The 21,335-nt window shown below is 41.7% G+C and overlaps 1 protein-coding gene across 1 annotated transcript in view; it reads right to left on the bottom strand.

The window, feature by feature from the left end:
• The window catches only part of SLC25A30 (solute carrier family 25 member 30), a 224,294-nt gene that overhangs the window by 15,494 nt on the left and 187,465 nt on the right, over positions 1-21,335 (bottom strand). Inside the window, exon 9 of the mRNA XM_085621828.1 lies at positions 14,880-14,960. Coding sequence (XP_085477954.1) covers positions 14,880-14,960 — 81 coding nt within the window. The remainder of the gene's footprint in view (positions 1-14,879; positions 14,961-21,335) is intronic.

Raw genomic sequence — 21,335 nt, 5'->3', positions numbered from 1 at the left:
GGATGAATAGAGGAGGGAAGAGTTTAGCAAGTATTAATTGGGAGTTCATAGTACTAAAAGAGGTTTAGGATGATTCAGAGAGCCCGTTAGTAGGACAAATAGGATAAAGGATAGATAGAGGAGGTAAGATTTTGAAAAGAGTTGTTTGGGAGTTCATAGTAGTAAAAGAGGTTTTGGTTTGAGTCAGAGAGTGGACAAACTCAGGCTTTCCATTTGTCCTGTAAATTAAGGTTATGAGTTTTTTCATTTTATTGGTTATGGTTTTTTTGTCCCCCAATATTTCAATATTTCTCTGCTGCAAACAAAAATTAGTTGAAGGCCTCCCCCATCTATGCAAACACAAGGAGATGCTGGACGGAGCGTTAAAACTATACAGACACTCACCCCGAGACACAGATCTGGGCTGAATCCATCATCGTTCTTTAGCTCACTTCGCCACCCCAGTTCAGACCCAGCTATATACAAATCAGGCTTGACCCTGTGCCTCAGGGGAACAGTCCAGCACGAACTGCCAAGCCAGGTCTTCCCGGTCCTGGGACCGGTGTGGGGGTTACACCCGTCAGCCAGATTAGCTTGAATCCAGTGACAAAGTGAGCAACCGACCCACGTCTGGGCATACCCTCCCAACCTAGGGCAAACAAAGCAAACACAAGGAGATGATGGGCGGAGCACATAACTTTCCACTCACCCCAGCCACAGATCTGGGTTGAATCCATCATCGTTCTTTAGCTGGACTGTTCCTATGAGCCACAGGGTCAAGACTGATTTGCATATAGCTGGGACTGAACTTGGCTGGCGCAGTGAGCTAAAGAATGAAAAATGTCCTAGTTGACATGAAGGAAAGTTTCAATTCTATTAAGGACGCGGAGGCGAGGATTATGCATATTTAAAGCTTAGTTACCACCAGTGTGGCTGCATCATGGATTGGTTTAAAATAAAACTTTTTTAAAGTTAAATTGGAAGACAAGTCCGCCGCATTCATAATATCTTCCAACCTACCCCCTACCTGGATAACCTTGGAAGCCATAGCCCCCCCGAGTGGAGTGTGCCCCAAACTCACTAGTATCGATGCCAGCCTCTGTCATGATCCATCTAACCCACCTGGCAATGGTAGGGATGATACCGCCTTGAATGGTTTTTTAATGGCAATCAGCAGTTGCCGTTCCCCTGGAGGTCGTACCTCCAATGTCATATCCTAGTAGGCTTTTAGGCATCTGACCACACACAGCTTTGGATATTTGGGAAAAGATGGATAGGTTACCGACCTGGTACTCATTTTCGTTCTCCTCGAGAAGTGGAACGTGACCCCTTCTGGGGTAAAAATCCTGGCAGATAGGTCCAAGGACCTCACGTCTGAAGGTCTCTTGCACAAGATAAAGCAGAGTAACATTGCCAGGTTAGCTGATATTTCTTTCCTGGACAGGTATTGATTGCCCTGCCAGGATGACAGCAAGCGGAGGACTAGGTTGACGTCCCAGGGCTCTCAAGTATAGCAGTCCCGGGAATATGGCTTGTATTGAGGAAGATAGCAAACCAACAATCCTGGCCAGCTGATGCAAAGATATTCTGTCCTGCCTGAGGACCTTCCTCAGCTCTTTCTTGATCTTGACAATCTTTTGCTCCAGAAGATTCAGAGTCGCCGATCTGGAATCTATCCTGAAGCTCAAATATATCATGGTCTGCTGCGGGACCAGTTCCGACTTCTGTTGGTTGATGGTGAACCCCAGACTCTGGAGTAGATTTATGGTGATATTCAAGTGGGTGATCAGTTGTACTCGGGACTGATCCATCAACAGGATGTCGTCCAGGTAAATGATCAGTCTGATGCCCATGGTCCGTAGGTGCTCCACCACTTGCTTGAGGAGTTTGGTAAAGCACCATGGTGCTGATGACAGACCGAATGGGAGGGTTCGGAATTCAAAGACCTGCTCCCTCCACTCTAATTGGAGGAACCTGCAGTGTGGGGAAAAAATGGGAACTGAAAGGAAGGAGTTTTTGAGGTCGAGACGCGCCCGCCAGTCATCCTGTAGCAGAAGGTCCCTGAGGAGGCAGTTCCCCTCCATTTTGAAGTGGCATTAAACCAGCCACTCGTTGAAGGATCGGAGGTTGAAGACGAGCCGAAAGCCCTTTTCCTTCTTTTCCACCAAGAACAGGTTGCTTAAGAATCCCCTGGGATGCAGCTTTGAATGACATATTGCCCCTTTGACAGGAAGGTCTTGAACCTCCAGGTCTATGGGAGATTCTTCCTGAGAGGAAAAAACAACGGACTGGGTTTGACTACCTGAACTGGAGTTCCGTAGAACTCTATGTGGAACCCTTTGACCATCTCCAGCACCCAAGGGTCGGAGGTCATCTCTGCCCACCTTTGAAAAAAACAAGTCGATTTTCCCCCACCCCAACCGAAGGGGTGTTAACAGAATAGTGCTTACCATTGTATACACTGGAGTTATTGTGGGCCTCTCCATGGCCCCAGTTCTTTCCTTTTCCACCACAGAAGGGATATAGGGTTCCTTGTCGGCCTTCCTGTCAGCCATTGTTTCGTCTTGCCTGGTTCCTGTTAGGGCCTGGATAGGATTGGCGGCTGCAGGAGCGACTTCAGCCTCTTCCGGCCGCCCAAAACATTTACCAGGAAGATCTTTCTCATGGACGTCTGGGCGTTGTCAAGAGCCGAGAATGTCAAGACAATTTCCCAAGCTCCTTGACAAAGGGGTTGCCGAAAAGGGAGCCCCGGGCTTTGGGACCTGCCTCAGATAACGAGAGTTCATCCAACTTAGGATCTATCTTCAGGAGGAGAGAACGGCGACGCTCAGCTGAGAGGTCACAGTTGGCATTGCCCAGTGGACATACCGCCCTCTGCGCCCACCCCGCTACCTCGTCCATGGGAAGGGGTTGACCAGACTCTCTTGACCGCTCAGCGAGTTCAATTATCTTAGTTAGTGGACCCACCACGTCCAGAAGCTTGTCCTGGAAGGCTCTCCTGGATCTATCAATGCTCTTCTTGGGGTCCCTTGTGTACTTACTGAAAAAGGTACAAAGCTTGGGGTCTATCTCAGGGGTAGCTGTGACCTTGTCGGCCATAGACGGTCGTGGACATTCCGACCAGAGGCAAGCTCTCACTTCTTTGCTGAGAGGCTGTCTAATTGTGATAGCCATGTAATCAGCCACTTTCATGTCTGTGATCCGTTCCGCAGAACGCGGTCTATATATGCCCTCGGAATGGAACATGTCAGAAGGGGCCCCCTCCCCTCACCGGGGTCTGAGTTACAGGATTGTGGGCGTCAAAATCTGCCCGAGTCCTGCATCTCATCGGAGGAGCCATCTTCCTTGTCAAATTCGCCCTTCTCCATGTCAGGGAACCCCTCTTCGGGGTCGAAATCTGTGGCAACCTCGTCGCTGGTTGCCCCGGTTAGGTCATCCTCAGGGTAGGGTGCACTCCAAGTGTTCGCACACTCTTGTGAAAGGCTTCAGTCAACCGACCGAAGCCCTCAAGGTGCCCCGCGTCACGCTTATGAGTCTTACGTGAGTGAACCGGGTTCACCCCACAAGGCCCAGCCCCCCGAATCACCTAAAGACCTGAGTGGACCGCTTATCAAGTCTTTCCTGCAGGGGGGCCAGCGCCTTGGCAATGGCCTTAGAAAGGAGTTAGTCCATCCCTGCAGGAATGCGCCTCCGCTGAGAAAAAAGAGGGTGCATAATCGTGGTCCCGTTGGGATTGCATATTTAATGAGGGCAAGAGCACCAAACAAAGTCTAAATACACCCCAATGAAGTTAATGGGGGCAGCCCCCTCGCTGGTGCTCTCAAGAACCTATGTGTAATGAGAAGGTGGGGCGGAGATACGGCAATGGGGTAGAATAAAAAGTCTTGTGGGCTAAGCTAGTAAACTTTACCGCTTTGGGGTGTCAGGCAAGTGTTGGGAGGGAAGTCCAGGTACGAGCAGGAGGCTGCTCTAGTCCCTCAGCGCGATCACGACAACCGGAGCCCTCGTAGCAGCTCTGTGGAGCGAAGAGATGCGTTGGAGGTGCAAAACAGCGCCACCTAGCGCACCCGCACTGTATTGAGAATAAACGCACTCGGGAGAAAAGCCTCCCGGGCGGAGCTGAGAAGCTGCTCACTAAAGAGTGCTCCTAGAGCAGTAACAAATCCAACTGACAGCGGCACAATCTAACAATAGAATATTAACCCATCAGCAAATCCCCAAACAATCCCAGGAAGGAGGAGTGAAGGGACTTAACTGACGGGGCAGCAGTGAAGAAAGAGGAAAGACTTCAACACCGGCATTATTATATGGACTGTCGGAATGGAATGTGATTGGACTGTTGGTGACCATGGTATAGGAGTTGTAGTTCGGTTACATGTTGTTTTTTACTTTATCTTTAAATGTGCTTTAATAAAGTGTGAAGAAAGAAATGCATAATCCTCGCCTCCAGGCCTGACATAGAATGATGATTGATTCAACCCAGATCTGTGACTGGGGTGAGTGTCTGAAACGTTTCAGCGCTCCATCCATAATCTCCTTGTGTTTGGTCTCCCCATCTAGTCACGCAGTTTGGGCATGAACATAGGTATAAACGTTCATAGACATGAAAAGCGGCCTTTGCAGGAAATGTTGTCCAGAGATAAGGCCTTGACATGAGCACAATACATGCAGGATAGATTTCGACTTGTAGCCACACATTCTGCATCATACATCAAATTCCCTAATCACCCATGGAGGGACGTGGTCTTTTGTGGGAAAAATGACAAATCTGATATGGGTGAATGTTAGAGTAAGTCTGCCCCAAATATTCTTGATCTATATCCTTGATATAAGAATTATTCACAGCCGATGCATGAGAGAGACTGTGGAAAATGTGCTAATTTTCTATAAAAGGAAATTATTCTTGCAATATTGTTTCCCCCCTTTTGTTTTTTTAAAGACGGACTAATTCTTTTCTCCCACAGATCGTCCAATTTCAGTGATCTTAAAGATATTGGAAGACATTCATACCGCTGGTTTTTGGTATTTAAATGCTTCCCTGTTATTTCTGACCAGATATGACAGCTCAAAGTTTGGACATTGCAGTTCTTAATTTTGAGCAAACATTTGGCAAAAGCTAACGGACTTAAACAATCTAACTGCACAGAGCGTACTTCAACCTGATCTCAGATACACAAGGAGGGAGGCAGAATATATACTGTAAACTTTACAAACAGTCTTATCCAAAAAGAGGATGCAAAGGATCCTGGGAGGGATTCTAAGCCACGGGTTAAAGATGGTAAAAGTTTAGTTTTCATTACTTTTAGTAAAGGCGCAATAGCGGAGCCCTGTATTTTGGCATGTAATGATTTAAAAGCGTGGCCCAAAGAGTTAGCCACTTTTTTATGACTAACATATTCATAATAAGGGCTGCGATGATCAAATGTAATATCCAGATATTTGTAGGAATATACTATGTCAATATTACCTTTATTTATGTACCAAGAGCCTTGCTTTCTTGTTTTCCGTTCAATTCTCATTATCTTTGTTTTGTCCAAGTTAATTTCCAGCTTGTTTTTAACACAATATGTCCCCAGCTCTTGAAGTCTTTGCAGCGCTACAGAGGTTTTGTTCATGACGACCGCATCATGTGCGTACTGTAGTGAGGGCAACATGAACTGGCCTAGCTTCAGTGGATGAGCTATAACCATGATTTATCTAGGCTGTCATTTAAATCAGCTAATTAAAGGTTGAACAAGATGGCAGGCAGCACCCTATTTGAGACCATTCTTAGTGTGTATTTGTCTACTACCTACGCCATTGTTTTTAATTTTGACCATGACACACTTGTGTGTGTATGAAGTCATAGGATGGCCTCTAGTAAAGATGGGGGTATGTTTCATATATGGAGTTTTACACAGAGCAAGTGTGTTGCCCTCTTATCAACGGCTGCTGTAAACTCAATAAAAACAGGTGTGAAGCAGGGTTTTCACACTAAGGGCCATATGTAGGTAGCCCAATACCGGTCGGTAACGGCCGATTTTCGGTAAATATACCGTTACCGACCGGTATTTAGGCTTTTGAGATGTAGGGGGATCATTTCTGTATTCGGTAATTTACCGAATCGGTAAAATTACCGAATCGGTAATTTTACCGATTCGGTAAATACCGAATACAGAAATGAGATGTAGGGGGAGTGTGTGGTGGGTGTGGGGATTCGTTATTTACCACCAACTGAAAGTTGGTGGTAAATGACGAATGTCTCTGTTAATGCATTATTTGGCCCTTAGATGTGTGCAATGTGGCAGACACACATGCCCTCAGGGCATGTATGTGTGCCACATGTGCACACATGCAGGAATCAGGGGTGCAACAGGGTGTCAATGTGACACCCTGCCACCCTTGATTGAGCTCCCCCCATTACCGATTCGGTATTTACCGATTTGGTAATGGTAACTGGCTTCCCATTGATTCCTATGGGCCTCCTGGCCTATAGGAATCAATGAGATACAGGTTACCATTACCGAATCGGTAAATACCGATTCTAAAATACCAACACTTACCGAATCTGTATTTTTTTACCTACATTACATTTACCGATTCATAAATACCGAATCGGTAAAATTCGGTATTTAAGAATCGGTAAATGTAATTTACCTACATAAGGCCCTTAATGTCTTCTCAGTTAAGAATAAGAAAGTAAGCATATTTAAATCTGTAACAACGCCAGTTTGTGAAAGCGGGATTTGATTTTTTGGGGCAATGCACAACAGAACATGTTAGAGTAGAATAAGCTAAATATTTAGCCTCGATATCCAGCAAGACGATAGAACAATAATTTGCTGGATTTTAAGTGTTTCCTTTTTTATGAATTAGCTAAAGGACAAATCACGGACAAGATTCTTAATTAGCTTGGGTATATAGTAATTGGTTAGAAAGAAAAGTTAGGTTATTAGTCCAAAAATCATGATTATTAGTAAAAACAAACAAAAAAAAGGCAGCAGATAATCCATTAGAACCCAAGGAACTAATCTGTCAACCTTTTCTAATGAGGGAGACTTTAATGTTGATGCGTATCCCTTCTGTCATTTTAATAAGTGAGCTCTGAGACTTGTGAGGGACAAAGAGTTTGTAGTTGCGTCTTCATAAAGGGACTCCAAAACAAGTTATCAACTGGTCTTTTGTGACATTATAGTTTTATGAAGTTACATCATTGTATATCAATCTATTAAAAGAAGACAAAAATGTTCTAGGATTCCTTTTCTTGCATGTTACTAGAAGTGCGTTCTAGAGCTCATCCCTTGATTGTTTTTTGGCTCACCAGACAGCTTGTTTATTTGCTTTTTGCATATTTCAAGCTATTTCACATACATCACAATGAGAATGGATTTTGTTCTCTTTCTGTAATTGCCTTTTCATCATTTGGAGTTTTCAATTGAAACGAAAAGGGGTCTTCTTCTGCGGCAGAATATTTTAATTTGAGTTTTATCATTATAATGTGTTAGTATTCTACATGAGAAGTCTTCCCTAAGTTTGATTTGGGTAATTTTATTAGCCCCACTGTTTAGTTGATTGTTTACCAAGATTTCTAGCGTTTGCTCAGAAAAAGAAACTATTACTTCAACATTGCCTATCCATTTGAATCTTTTTAAGTTCTCTATGGTTGTATGACCCAGAAAGGATAGGATTTTCTCTAAGAGAATGCTAAAATGCTTAATTGCTAAAACATGTGGGAGGTGGTTGCTTTAACAATTTTGAAGCTCAAGACTGAAGGAGAGATCTGGAGGCAAGCGAATATAGAATACAAGAGTATTTCCTTGAAAACCGAAAAGTGGGTTAGAGACTGGTCTGTCTGTAGAATCTGCTGTTGAGGAATCTCAGACCCATTGAAGGGATGTTTGCGGGTAGAGCTTCCTCTAGCCTATCTCTTCCTTGTGTATAGGTTGGTTGTTGCAGAATATCCCATAATTCATACTAAATTTGGATTTGATTTGTCTTCATGTAGATCATTCATTTAATTGGAGTTAAAGTCACCCATGACTACCCAGCTATCTTATAGGGTAACAGGATTTTAACTACAGCACGTATGTATGTACTTTGTTTATAATCACCCTTTTTTTAAAACTGGATTCATGTATATGCATGTAGAATTAAAACTGCAACTGAATTGGTGCCAACTGCAACTGCATTGGTGCCAAATTTAAATATGGGTGGCGTTAAAAAAGTGATAATTAATTCTAAAGTTTTGAACCCATTGTCCAACATTATGTATATGGCCAAACCACGCATATGCCGTCTTTTCTAAGCTTCTCTTTTTACATACTTGTGATAGACTTGGATGCCTGACAAAAGAAAATCCTCTTTGCACCATGATAAAAGATATTCAACCTCTCCAAAGCGGGCTCCCATTTCTTTTATCACTAAGGAAGATAGAACTTATAAATCCTGTATCAACTATAGAGCACTAAATCAAGCATCATTAGGATCAATTCTACACTAACATTAATGCCTGCATTGTTGGATCAAGCTGAGACATAGAAGCAAAAGTCTTCCCCAAACTTGCTTTAAGAGAAGCCTATAATTTATTGCATACACAAGGAGGGAGATAAATAGAAGACAGCATACAAGGTGTGGCTAATTTAAGTACTTGGTCATGATGTTTGGCCTCTGTAATGCACCAGCTGAATTCAACACTTTGGGCCTCATGTAGGTAGCCCAATACCGGTCGGTAACGGCCGATTTTCGGTAAATATACCGTTACCGACCGGTATTTCGGCTTTTGATATGTAGGGGGATCATTTCTGTATTCGGTAATTTACCGAATCGGTAATTTTACCGATTCGGTAAATACCGAATACAGAAATGCGATGTAGGGGGAGTGTGTGGTGGGTGTGGGGATTCGTTATTTACCACCAACTAAAAGTTGGTGGTAAATGACAAATGTCTCAGTTAAGGCATTATTTGGCCCTTAGATGTGTGCAATGTGGCAGACACACATGCCCTCAGGGCATGTATGTGTGCCACATGTGCACACATGCAGGAATCAGGGGTGCAACAGGGTGTCAATGTGACACCCTGCCACCCTTGATTGAGCTCCCCCCATTACCGATTCGGTAATGGTAACTGGCTTCCCATTGATTCCTATGGGCCTCCTGGCCCATAGGAATCAATGAGATACAGGTTACCATTACCGAATCGGTAAATACCGATTCTAAAATACCGACACTTACCGAATCGGTATTTTTTTACCTACATTACATTTACCGATTCATGAATACCGAATCGGTAAAATTCGGTATTTAAGAATCGGTAAATGTAATTTACATACATATGGCCCTTTGTGACTGATACATTTCAGGCTATTTTAGAAACTTTTATTTATTTAGACAACATTTTGATTGTTTGATTGTTTGCTATTCCCTATCTGTACATTTAAAATCTGAGAGGGTGACTTCACAACAGCTTAGAAACCAATTGTTATATACCAAACTGGAGAAATGTTGCTTTGAGACTTCTTTTATCGACTTCTTGACTTCAGATGGACCCTGACAAATTGAAAGCTCTAATAGAATGGTCTCAACTGCAGAATGTGAAGAACATTCAGAAACTCTTGGGTTTTTTGTATTACTTTTGTTTATAATTAATCAAAGGCTTTCAACCAATGTCCTTCCAGTAAAACAACTGACCAAGAAGGGAGTATGCTTTTTATGGGGAAAAGAAGAAGAATCTTTTCAATTTTTGAAATAATTTTTTTACCTCTGCTCCCATTCTCAAACATCTTGATTGAATAAGATCATTCACTGTGGAAACGGCTGCTTTGGTGCCGGCACCTGTAAACATGCTTTTTCAGGGACACCCACTCACAGTTTAATTACTTCCAGGGGAGTATGAGCCTTAACACCTACAGTGAGAAATTACATAATCTATGATCAAGTAATTTTAGCTTTTGGCTAAAGAAGAGGCTTTTCCTCAGTGAAGTCATTATCTAAATGGGGCTGTGCACAAAGTGATTGTATGGACAGATCACAACCTTCCATATTTGAAATCTTTGAAATGCTCGAATGCCCGACAAAAAGAACTTACTAACGGGACGTACGTTAGTAAGTTCTATTTAAATATATAAGATACATACCATAAGTAGCCCATTTGCTGGTATAGAATAGAGCAAATATGTAATATTTGTAGATAAAATGAAAAAGTGCAATGCTAAAGTATATATTTTATTAATATGGCCAAATAATTGGGTGAATTGTATATCATCAAAAATAAGAAAATTATAATTGATGGACCTATAACCGATGTACAACATAAGAAGGTATACATATGAAAAAGACTCACTGCCAAAATATATGTAAACTAACATACTATATTTACCCACAGGATTGAAGTGTAAACGGCAACCAATCAGTGCCCATAAAATGAGAGACGTATATGTGTCGGTCTTGATAAAGATGGAATATTAGATAGAACCATCGAAACGCGTCGACGATGTACTTTGCACAATCCGTGGAACAGCTTATCCTATAGATATAAAACGAGTAAAGTAATCTAGGATATGCCAAGCAAGTGTTTAACCGCGGATGTGACAATTAATGACAAAATCTACTGTCTGTTTTTGTCTCTCTGTTGATTGTCTTTGCCAATGTTTTGAATTTATCTTCAAAAAGTTTTTTCTTCTTTTGTTGATTCCATTATATTCTCTGGAAATATTGACTTAAATATATTCAATGCATGTGCAATATATGTGTTTATGGTATATGAATTTGGTATACAAGTATAGACAGTCACATGTCTATTTTTAATCAAGATGATTGTTTAGGGTTTTAATAAAATATATTTTTTTAATACTCAATTGTTGTATGGTCCAACCTAATTTTGTGTAAATTCTAACACATGGGCTATACTTTTTGTTGGTAGTCTAAAGACCCAATCTTTATTTCAATTTTCCACCAAGGGAAGTTCCTTTTTTTATTTTACTTGTCAGTAGTACCCTAATCCCCTGGTCTGGCACAAGGGGTCCCTCTCATTTTAATTTTATACAGTAATTGAAAGGAACACTCTTAATTGCCTTTTCTATTTAAGTGGTCAACTGCAAATGTCTTCTTAGAGTTAATAGATGTGATTAACACTATCTGTTCATTGTTGTTTTCATCTAAGTGCCTGTCTTTATGAGAGTAATTCTTTAAAAGGATGATCAATATTAAAACAGGAAGGGAAGTCCTTAAATCAGCACAGAATTTGTCAATCTGTCGAATTTTATTTACTGTGATTTATCTTCCTTTACTTCTTTTAGTATCTTTTGTAAAGATTTCAATCTGTAATATCGTTATATTATAGAGCACTGTTTATACAGTGCGAGACTACTTGAAAAGAAAATGTTTTTTGTTTTTTAACGTTCCTAATCTTTTCAATGTTTTTCTTATAAGAACTAAAGATTCTAAAGATGATCATATTGTTATCACTTTGGCTTATCACACTATATGATGTGTGTTCAATGTATCCTACTTTAGAACAGCTAGATGGAGCTGTAACTACATTTCTCTTTGAACCACTGGTGTAAAGTTTGCCCAATGGCCTAGCAAGAACAGAACTCACCAGCTGTCATAAAAGATATAACTGCTCAATCTCTTCATGCGCTGCAAGCCCAGAATTTTCCAGACTTCTGCACATAATTATATCATATCATTAAAGAAGACAAAAGCAGGGAAACTCAAAAGAGTTTATGAACGAATCACAAATGTTTATGTTGGGACAAGCACCCACAATGCATTCCTCTAGCTGACAGATTGATTATAGCCAATTTCTGCTAGGTAGATCTGTCAACTACTACGGAATATGATCATTTGCATTAATGGACTGCACATAAATTGCAATCGATCAACTTTGACACTGATCCAACCAATTGAGTGCATTAGTGTGATTATGGATGCAAGTTATTCGATCATGGCTTTTGGTGATTAGACTATAGTCCTAACATCACCAACTCTTAACAATGCTTCATCCGACAGTCAAATACCTTTGTTCTCCTCGAGGCTCCACAGTTCATATATCTTCATAATGTGAAATGCCAGATGAGACCATCGTACGGGTGCCAGCAGAACCAGTGGTGTCAGATTTCAGGAGCCTGTGATGGCCCTATTCCAATCCTTTGCCTGATCATGCCGGCAGGAATACCTAGTTTCCAAAACCCTCCTCCCACAGAATCCATCATCTCGTACTCTAATGCAATGGTAGTTAACCCACAAAGATGATCTCACTGTACAAGGGGAGTGGATGACTACAGACTAATCGCACCAAAGAAACATGTTGTTACTCAGAGTAGTCTACTTATTCTGAAGTATTATTCCACTACTGACAACATAAGACTCTGCTGATTATGACAGTACATACAATGAAAATGTACGACTCAAGTCAGGAATCAATAGTCTTTTTGCGAAAGGATTTACCAATCAGGAAGAGGTTCCTGGCTCAGGGCAACAGCATCACAGTGGGTCACCTTCTAGGCCTGCAGAAACTAAACGTGGGGAAGCTAAACATGCTTCTACAAAAAAAATATTAATCGGTCTTAAATGACTCATTAGTGTGAGAAAGCCTCATTTGTAGCAGTATAAAATGTGAAATGATAAGACTTTGGCTGCCCATTCCCTAAACTCAAGTAAAAAGAGAATGTCCCATTGATAAGTTAGTCAGGAAATAACTGTACCCCTTTGTCCAACATCACGTATTCAAGCGTGAAGCTGAAAAAGTACAAAACAGGAAATATTCTGATGGTGATTGATTAGCCAATTTACCCAGAACTTCTTTTCCTGTGCCTCGAACCGCGACAGAGCTGGCCTTATCTGCTATCCATGACACTGGGCAGCAGACTTCAATTATCGAGGTGGTGCTTTAACACATTTACACTACATGGTCATCTGAACCTCCGCCAGGACTGCACAGACACTTTAAAAAGGAAAATCAACCATCTTGTTAAAGTATATTTTGCTGTGTTCATTACATATAGTAAAATAGCTTTTTTTACAATGTCTGCGATTATAAATTTTCTAGCGGAGCCTAAAAAAGTACCCCGTCCAGACAAGTAACATGCTATTCTGGGAATAAACAGTTTTGTCAAAATTAAAAAGCCTCCTTTTGTACCAACACAAATATGTGAGAGCAGGAACGCAAATCCTGGAAAGGGACCTTTTTTATCAGTCCAAATGTCAGCCGGTAGATGGAGTGAAACCGGGGTACTTTGCTGACATTTATATGCTATCAAATATTACTGTAAGTTTCCACAAATCCTTCCTCTCTAGATGAGAGGTCTGTCTGTCCCAACGATATTAAAAGAAACTGTTGATATTATATAGATCAAACTATGTGCATGCCTAAGTCAAAACAGCGGTTTGTAAACCGTTGCTCTCTCATTAGTATGGCATCTTGCATACCTACATGTTACCAGAAGGGTGTTCAATCTCTCTCTCCAGAACCAACTCTACCAGTCAGAAGGAATCCACTGCTGTTCTCATGCAAAAGGCGCCCATTTCAGTAATTTGAAAGCAGCAACTCTGAGGAAGTGCACACCTTTGCCAAGAATGACAGTTTTCCTCTGATGCTGGGGCAGATACAGTAGTGGTCAAAGCTTTGTTATACAATCAGTATGAGTGAATCACTTCATTAGCTTTTTCTATCCATTAAGTCTTTCTTTCTTTGGAATGGGCTTCCTACTAAAATATCATGATAGCTAAAGAAAGGTTATTTACTTTTAATCAAGTATTTTCTTCGAATTCATAAACATCCATTCGTTCTTCCCATGACATAAGGTACACAGAAAATTGTATGGAAGCGAGTTACTTGTCAATTCAGTCATGTAAAAGCATTAGAGTTCCAGAACCACCTCTAGGATTTGGAGTGTTAAGTGGTGGCCACCACAGCGGAGCAAACCTTTTTCTCATAGATCCCAGGAGACCATACCAAACTTCCCACAGGCAGAGAGGGTAAAATCGTTTTCTAGCTTGCATGAACTACAGATTCTCCACAACCAAAACCCAACATCAAGAAGAAAAAACCCCCAAAAATTAACGTACCACCTCTCTAAAGAACAAGAGCTACCCTTGGCCTCTAGCAACATGTCCTGTTCAGCAAAATGTAGTTGTTCTCTGAGAAATATTAGCATACCTATCTAGGCACATTTTGGTACATGTGAGTGACCCAACTTGGGCCCAGTTGGGCATGGTGAGACAGGTAGAACATTTTCCCTTTGTCCAGTGTTAGTGTGTACTGCTCCCACTGACATCTTTTGAAGGAGTAACCACATTTAGGGGATTTCTTTTCTGCGTACCCCCTCAAGAGCTCAGAATATTTTCTAATGATTCTCATCAGCTCAAAACACTCAACTGCAGCTTACACATCTTTATCACTTATTTTTTCAGAAACTCTGCACATTAACTTCAGCCAATCACATATTGAATAATCTCAGGGCTACCTATAGCATGGGCCAGCAAACCATGCAGACTGCACCTGCAGAGTCTTGGACAAACATGGACTCTTTTCTTCTAGTTCAATCAGTACTCTAAAGCAACTTGTTGAACTCCTCCTACATTCTTTTTTTAGACCATCAACCAATTAATCCATCATTCAGGTCTAGGGGATCATACACAGGTGCTCCAAGATCAAGCATAGGCAATTCTATTCACAAAAACAATTTGTTTCTGCAATAACTTACCACTGAACCCACCATTAACACTAAACCCACCTGGGAAACCTTCAATTTAGCCCAGATTAATTGCAGGGAATTTACACTCTTTCCCTGACAAAATAAAAATAACATCCAATCACACTAAAAAGCCCATGAATGAGGGAAAACATTTACAAATTGTTTTGCAACAAAATCGAAGGCATCAATAAAGAAGATATGAAATCACAAACATATTAAAGGATACAATAATATTCCATGGACCGAGCCTCAGCCAGTTTGGCCAAAATCCTTTATACAAGGCAAACAAACCTTCATTCCTCCAGGTCTGTAGAGAAAATGTGAATTTTAAGATATAGGATTTTACATTTAGGAAAACAAATTATGCAAATAATAATTACACTATTACAATTAAAAATAGTGAGTAAACAATTGAAAAGAAGATTAGATAAAGGACTCGCATGTAAACAGAAGATAAACGTTTGGGATTCGATCCCAGAGGTTTGCTGCGTTCATAAGGCATTAACATCTTGAAAGATGATGATGTTGGTCCAAGGGTCGTAACCAAAAGAAAAAGATACTTATTTTCAGGAATATTTCTGGTGGACATGCAATGCACTTGCAGATTCCCCACCTCATTAACACTCCTTAAAGGCTTCAGACTGGTCTTGAAAACATTTTCCCAGGCAATGATCTCCAGCGCTACCAAGTAGTGACATGCAGGCTCGAGTCACAACTCCGCCTCTGGATGTCATGTCAGTGGAACATATTAAGAAAAAAAACTGATAGCTGCTATCAGTTTTAGATGTACAAAATATGTTTAAGCTGCTTTATATGCACCCGGGGAGGAGGGAGGGTTGCTTATGACTTTGATAAGGATTCCCCTGGAAGAGAAGAAAATTAGTTTCTAACCTGTAACTGCAGTTCTCCAGTATTGGTATCTTTCATAGATTCACATGCTTGAATTATTCCCCGTCGAAGTGGGAGTCCCACGGTACCATAGTAAAGCAGTATGTAATAATATCATAGGCTCTAATGGCAATGCAAAGTCATTTTAATAGTCTATTGATGTCCTTTTTAGGAAGGACCAAACTTGAACTATAACCAATTAGGCAATAGCACCCTCTAGCATACTCCAAACAGAGGCCGAGTCCCACAGATTTTCGAGCACAAGTGGCAATAAATAATCCAGATCTATGAGGGAAGCCTCTATGGGGAGGAGGGTGGGTAACATGTGAATATATGAAAGATACCAATACTGGAGAACTGCAGATACAGATAAGTAATTTTCTTCTTCAGTATTGGATCTTTCACAGATTCACTTGCTTGAATTAGAATAGACAGCAGTTTTGTTGCTAAATAAATCTAAATATGTAAAGGTACCCTTGAGAATGTTGGGTAACAGTTTAGCACATGTCCAAAACCTATACATGTATATCTATAAAATGTATCTATATGTACATCTAGAAATATATTACACCAGTATGCATGCTTAACGTAAATAATCTCTATTAGAAGAGACAATAGTGCAGTATACAATGCTGTAATATACGTTAGCAAAGACATATCCACATTACATATATTTACAGTGGCTCACCTCATTGAAACAGATGACGGAAAACCGCCTATCCTACTGCTGCATCACTTTTCTGTGCTTATTCTAGAGTAGTGCTGCGTGAACGTGTTGATGCTCTTTTTATATTATATCACAGAAAGTTTTCTCCAGCGGGACGCCTGCAAAGACAGCAGCTGGGGTCGATATTGCTCTTGTAGAGTGCTACTTCGCTCTAGCTGAGTGTGGTTTACCAGCCTTGTGACAGAATTGTATAGCGGCAGAGATCCATTTGTCGATGGTAGCTTTTGTGACTGCTGTATCTTTATGAGAGAGTCCGTAAGAGACTAACAGCTGATAAGATTTTTTGTATTGCATGGTATGATGGAGATAACATTTGAGACAATGTTTAATGTCCAAGTAGTGACCTTTCAGCTGGAGATTCCGGATTTAGAAAGGAAGTGCGCGGTATAATAGGTTAATTGGGATGAAATTGCAATGGAACGTTGGGAATTAACTTTGTGTTTGTAGAACTGGTATTCTTGTTCGTCACAAAAAGATCCACTGTTCGTTTGCCCCAGCGCGAGAAGAACCTGTTCAACACCAGCTGATCCAGTTGCTTCTCGTGGCAACTCTCTGGTTCTGCTAAGAGTGTCCGCTAAGGTGTTGTTTACTCCTGAAACGTGCACAGCTTTTAAAGTTATGCTGTGGTCTGCCAGCCAATTCTAAAAGTCTTGTGCCTTTTGAGAGAGAGTTAGGGACTTTGACCCCTCTTGCTTGTTGATGTAAAACATGCTGGCCATGTTGTCTGTAGGGACCAGCACAGAGGATCCTGCTATGTGCGGATGGAAAGCTTGAAGAGGGAGGAAAATAGCCTTGAGCTCTAGACGATTGATGTGCATCGACCTCTGGAGTGCAGATCGTTTCCCTTGAATTTTCATGTCCTGCAAATGGCAACTCCAGCCTTCCATGGAGGCATCGGTAGTGATGACGTAATCTGGTATCGAAGTCGGGAATGCGAGACCTTGCGAGACAGGAGATTCTTGAGACCACCACTTTAGTGTCTCTCGCATCTTTGAGGTAATGCTGATCAAATATTCGCAGGAGCCTGTCGATTGGACCCTTTGGAACTAGAGCTCCTCCTACAATAGCCTCATTTTCAGCAGGGCTAGCGGGACCAGGTTTACTGTGAAGATCATGCCGAGAAGCCACTTGAACATCCACACTGGAACGGACCTTCTTTTTGAGATCTTTAGGGCCAGGTTTAATAATCTTTGTTGTCAGTCTTGTGACAGATAAGCCTTGTTTCTTATGGTATCGAGGTTGGCAGCCAAAAACATCCTTCTCTGACTTTGGATGGATTTGGGGTAATTTACTGTAAAGCCTAGCCTGTGAAAAAGTGAAAGGCAGGCCATGGTAGCCCTGGAGGCTTTTAGCAGAAAGTTGTCTATGTAAGCGAATACATGTTGACCTTGCTTACGAAGTGTTGCTGCTACTGGGGGGAGACATTTTCTGAAAATCCGAAGAGTGGACTTGAAGGACCCTGAACTGGTAATTGGTAACAGCTATGGTAAAACAGAGATACTTGCAATGCTTTGGATGTATAGAAATGTGGAAGTAAGCATCTTGTAAATCCAGGGAGGCCATGTAGTCTCCGCTGTTTAATAGGTGGACAATGTCGGAAAGAATAATCATACAAAAAGATTGCTTGCGCAGAAATTATTCCAGTCTCCTGAGGTCCAGGCTGGGTCTTCACTTTCCTGATTTCTTTCGAATAAGGAAAAAAAGAGAGTAGAATCTCATGCCCTTCTGAGAACAAGGAACCCTTTCTATAGCACACTTGGACAGCATTATAGAGCTTCTTTCCTCAGTAAGTGAAGACGAGGTTGGTGTGCTCCTTTTGGAGGACAGTTTGGTGGTCACTGCACAAACTCTAGGGTATGTCCACAGTTTACCAAGTACAACACCCATTTGTCTGATGTTATCTTTTTCCAGTGGGGGAGGTAGTTGGAGATATTCTATCCCACATTGGTGGAAGGAGCAGATGTAGCCGGTACCCGATTCAGATCACTGTTTTGGTGCTGGAATGACAACCAGGGGTGGGTGGGGGGTGGCGGTGGGGTTTTCTTCCAGTGTGATCCTTGCTTGTTATAGGCTGCCTAGGGAGGTTTGGCGATAGGCCTGATCGTAGGTAGGCCTATATTGGGATGGAGGTTAATAATGTTGAGTTCTCTGATAGCCGCCTCTGCAGCTTGAGAAACCTCTTCCTATAGCTCCTCGAAAGGGCAGCTTCTTGAACTGGAGCATGCCAAGAGATCTGGCGGTGTCCATGTCTGTCTTTATGGCTAATAAGGCGTCATCAACCTGTTTCCCAAACAAAGCCACACCGTCGTTGGCCATGTCCAGTATCTTTGATTGTACCTCAGATCTTAAAAGAGGCAGCTTTGAGCCATCCTTGGTGCCTTAAGACTGCTGCTCCAGCCAACTGACAAAAGCCTGTGGAGGCGATGTCAAGAGCACAGTCGATAATTTCTGAGAAAGTGCGTTCACCTTCGTGTAAAATTTTCTTTGCCTCCGCCTTCCTGTCTTTAGGAATCAAATCTAGCAGACTGCTGACATCTGACCACATCTGTCAGTCATAGTGCCCCAGGCTCGCTAGTGAGTTTGCTGCTCAAACAGTGATGGCAGACAGGAGGGAGAATCTCTTTCCTATATTGTCCAAGTGCCTGCTCTTTTTGTCTGGCGGCACACAGATTGGTGGGGAAGGATTTTTGGAGAGCCTTTGCACTGCATGAGAAATGACAGAGTCAGGCTTGGGATGACTGATGAGGCAAGCAGGGGAATCATCAGTGAGCTTGTATTTTTTGTTGAGGCAAGATGGTACTGGTGCTACTGTAGCTGGACTTTTATGATTTGCATCCCCTCACCCCAGATATAGTCTGTAATAGGGATGGCTTTTACAGACTTTCTGGATTGTTCCATAAATTCGGACTACTTGACAGAAGTTGGTAGATGGAATTGTGCCGCAGCTTGGTCCATCAGATTATGGAAATCCCCAATGTCCTCTTGGGTGGTGGTGGAGGGGGGGGGGGGTCTTCTGCAGAATGAGATGGCAGAGGGGATGGAGTAGGGACCAGATATTCATCTTGTGGTTGTTGAGGATCAGAGATATCTCCTTCTCTCTCCTTAGGGGGGTGACCTGTCCTCCTTTGGGGATGGTGCGATATGGGAAGCAGGTGTTATCCTGGTCGTTAGTGGTGGAGGGATATTTCTTGGCGTGATTTGGACGTAGGACCAGTCGAAGTCAACTCAAAACGGAAACTAAGAGGAGGATATCACCTTGGTCGATGAAACGACAATGGCTTCATCGATGAGACTGTGGTGACGGTCGTCGCTGTAGATACCAGCGTCAACAGTGGTGTTGTCGTTGATGGCGTTTTGAGAGGATTTTTTTGTCCTCGACGTCGATGGTTCTGAGAAAGGAGAATGTTTTCGTTACGCTTTTTTCTCAGATGGAGTAGTAGGTTGGGAAGAGGCTGCCCCTGTGGAGATGAGTTTAAGTTTCTCCTTTCTCAGGGGATCTTTATGGTGTGTCTTCAAGGCCTTTCTACTCCCGTCAGAGGATCTTGACCTTTTGTGGGTCTGTCAGGTAAATAGCTGTCCTCCTCAGAGAACCTGGATTTTTGGGATTTAGACTTCTGCAGCCACAGAAGTACCCTTCCCTCTCTGTCTCTTACTATTTCAGAAGAAAAAGTGCAGGCAAATCCTGCACTCCTTTACCTGATGTTGAGGATAGACGTAATCGAGTCAGTCTTTGCGTGAGACATTGCAGATGTAGAAAAGTTGAATTATAAAAGGAAAAACTGATCAGAACTCAGGGAGACTCCCTTCACATGATGTGTGATAGAAAATCTGAGGGACTCAGACTCTGTTTGGCGTGTTCTAGAGGGTGCTAACACCTGATTGGTTATAGGTCTAGTTTACTACTTTTGTTTTTATAAAAGGACATGGATAGGCTATTAAAATGACTTTCCATTGCTATTATAGGCTAATATATTATTACATACTGCTTTACTATGGTACCGTGGGACTACTACTACGATGACGTGGAATGATTCGAGCATGAGGATCTATAAAAGATTAAATAATGGAGAACTATGATTACAAGTAAGCAATGTATCCTTCTCTTCCATGGGGTCCTTATCAATAGTCATAAGCATTGAATAGAATAGCAAGCCCATCCCACACACCTGTGGACGAATAAAATAAATGTATTAATAGTTATTACAATTATCCAAATAGATTTCTTAAATAAGCCTGCCCTACTTGAGTATCTGTCTGAGTCTAGACAGTAATGCTTAGCAAATGTATGTACTGATTCCATGTTGCAGCCTTGCATATTTCAGGAATGGGTACATTTCTTAGTAGATCTGCAGTTGCTTATTTGGCCCTAGAATGGTTCCTAGATCTGACAGGTAAGTAATTGTTGGCTAACTGGTAGGAAAACACTGCACAGGATAGAATCCATCTTGATATGTTCTGTTTGTAGGAAGTTGTGCCTGTTCTCATTGGACAATAGTTTACAAAGAGATGTAACACGTGTAGATCCCTTTCTGCTGGTGTGGAAGGGTTCTGAAAAAATGTTGGAAGTGAAACTGGTTGATGTGAAAATCAGAAATCACCTTGAGAAGGAAGCTCAGGTGGGTTCTCATAACCACTGTGTTAGCAAGAAAAACTATATAGGGCTCTTTAGCATATAGAGACTAGATTATACTGTAAGTGCTGAAGTAATAGCCACCAGAAAAGCAGTTTTCCTGTTGAGATAATGTAAGGAAGCGTTGTGTAAAGGCTCAAATGGAGGGTCCATTAGTTTTGAAAAAACCACATTGAGTTCCCACAGGGGAGAAGGTGATCTTACTGGGGGTATCCCTTATAAAAAAAACTTTTAACACAGGCATCTGAAAGAAATAAATCAGTGTAGGAGATTTTCTGTAAGAAGTTATGGCTGCAAGGTGTACCTTTATAGAGGAAAACTGTAGAGTAAAGTTCATAAATGTAGGAGATAAGGTAAGATTACACTCTTTAAAAAAAAAAAATCTTTATTAAACATGAAAACAAGCTTCAGATAAGCATCATACAAAAGTATACACT

The sequence above is a fragment of the Triturus cristatus genome, chromosome 8 (assembly GCF_964204655.1).
Source record: "Triturus cristatus chromosome 8, aTriCri1.1, whole genome shotgun sequence".
NCBI classification, from domain to species: Eukaryota; Metazoa; Chordata; class Amphibia; order Caudata; family Salamandridae; genus Triturus; species Triturus cristatus.
The sequence above is the reverse complement of the archived record's forward strand: the minus strand, read 5'-3'. Positions and strand labels throughout refer to the sequence as shown.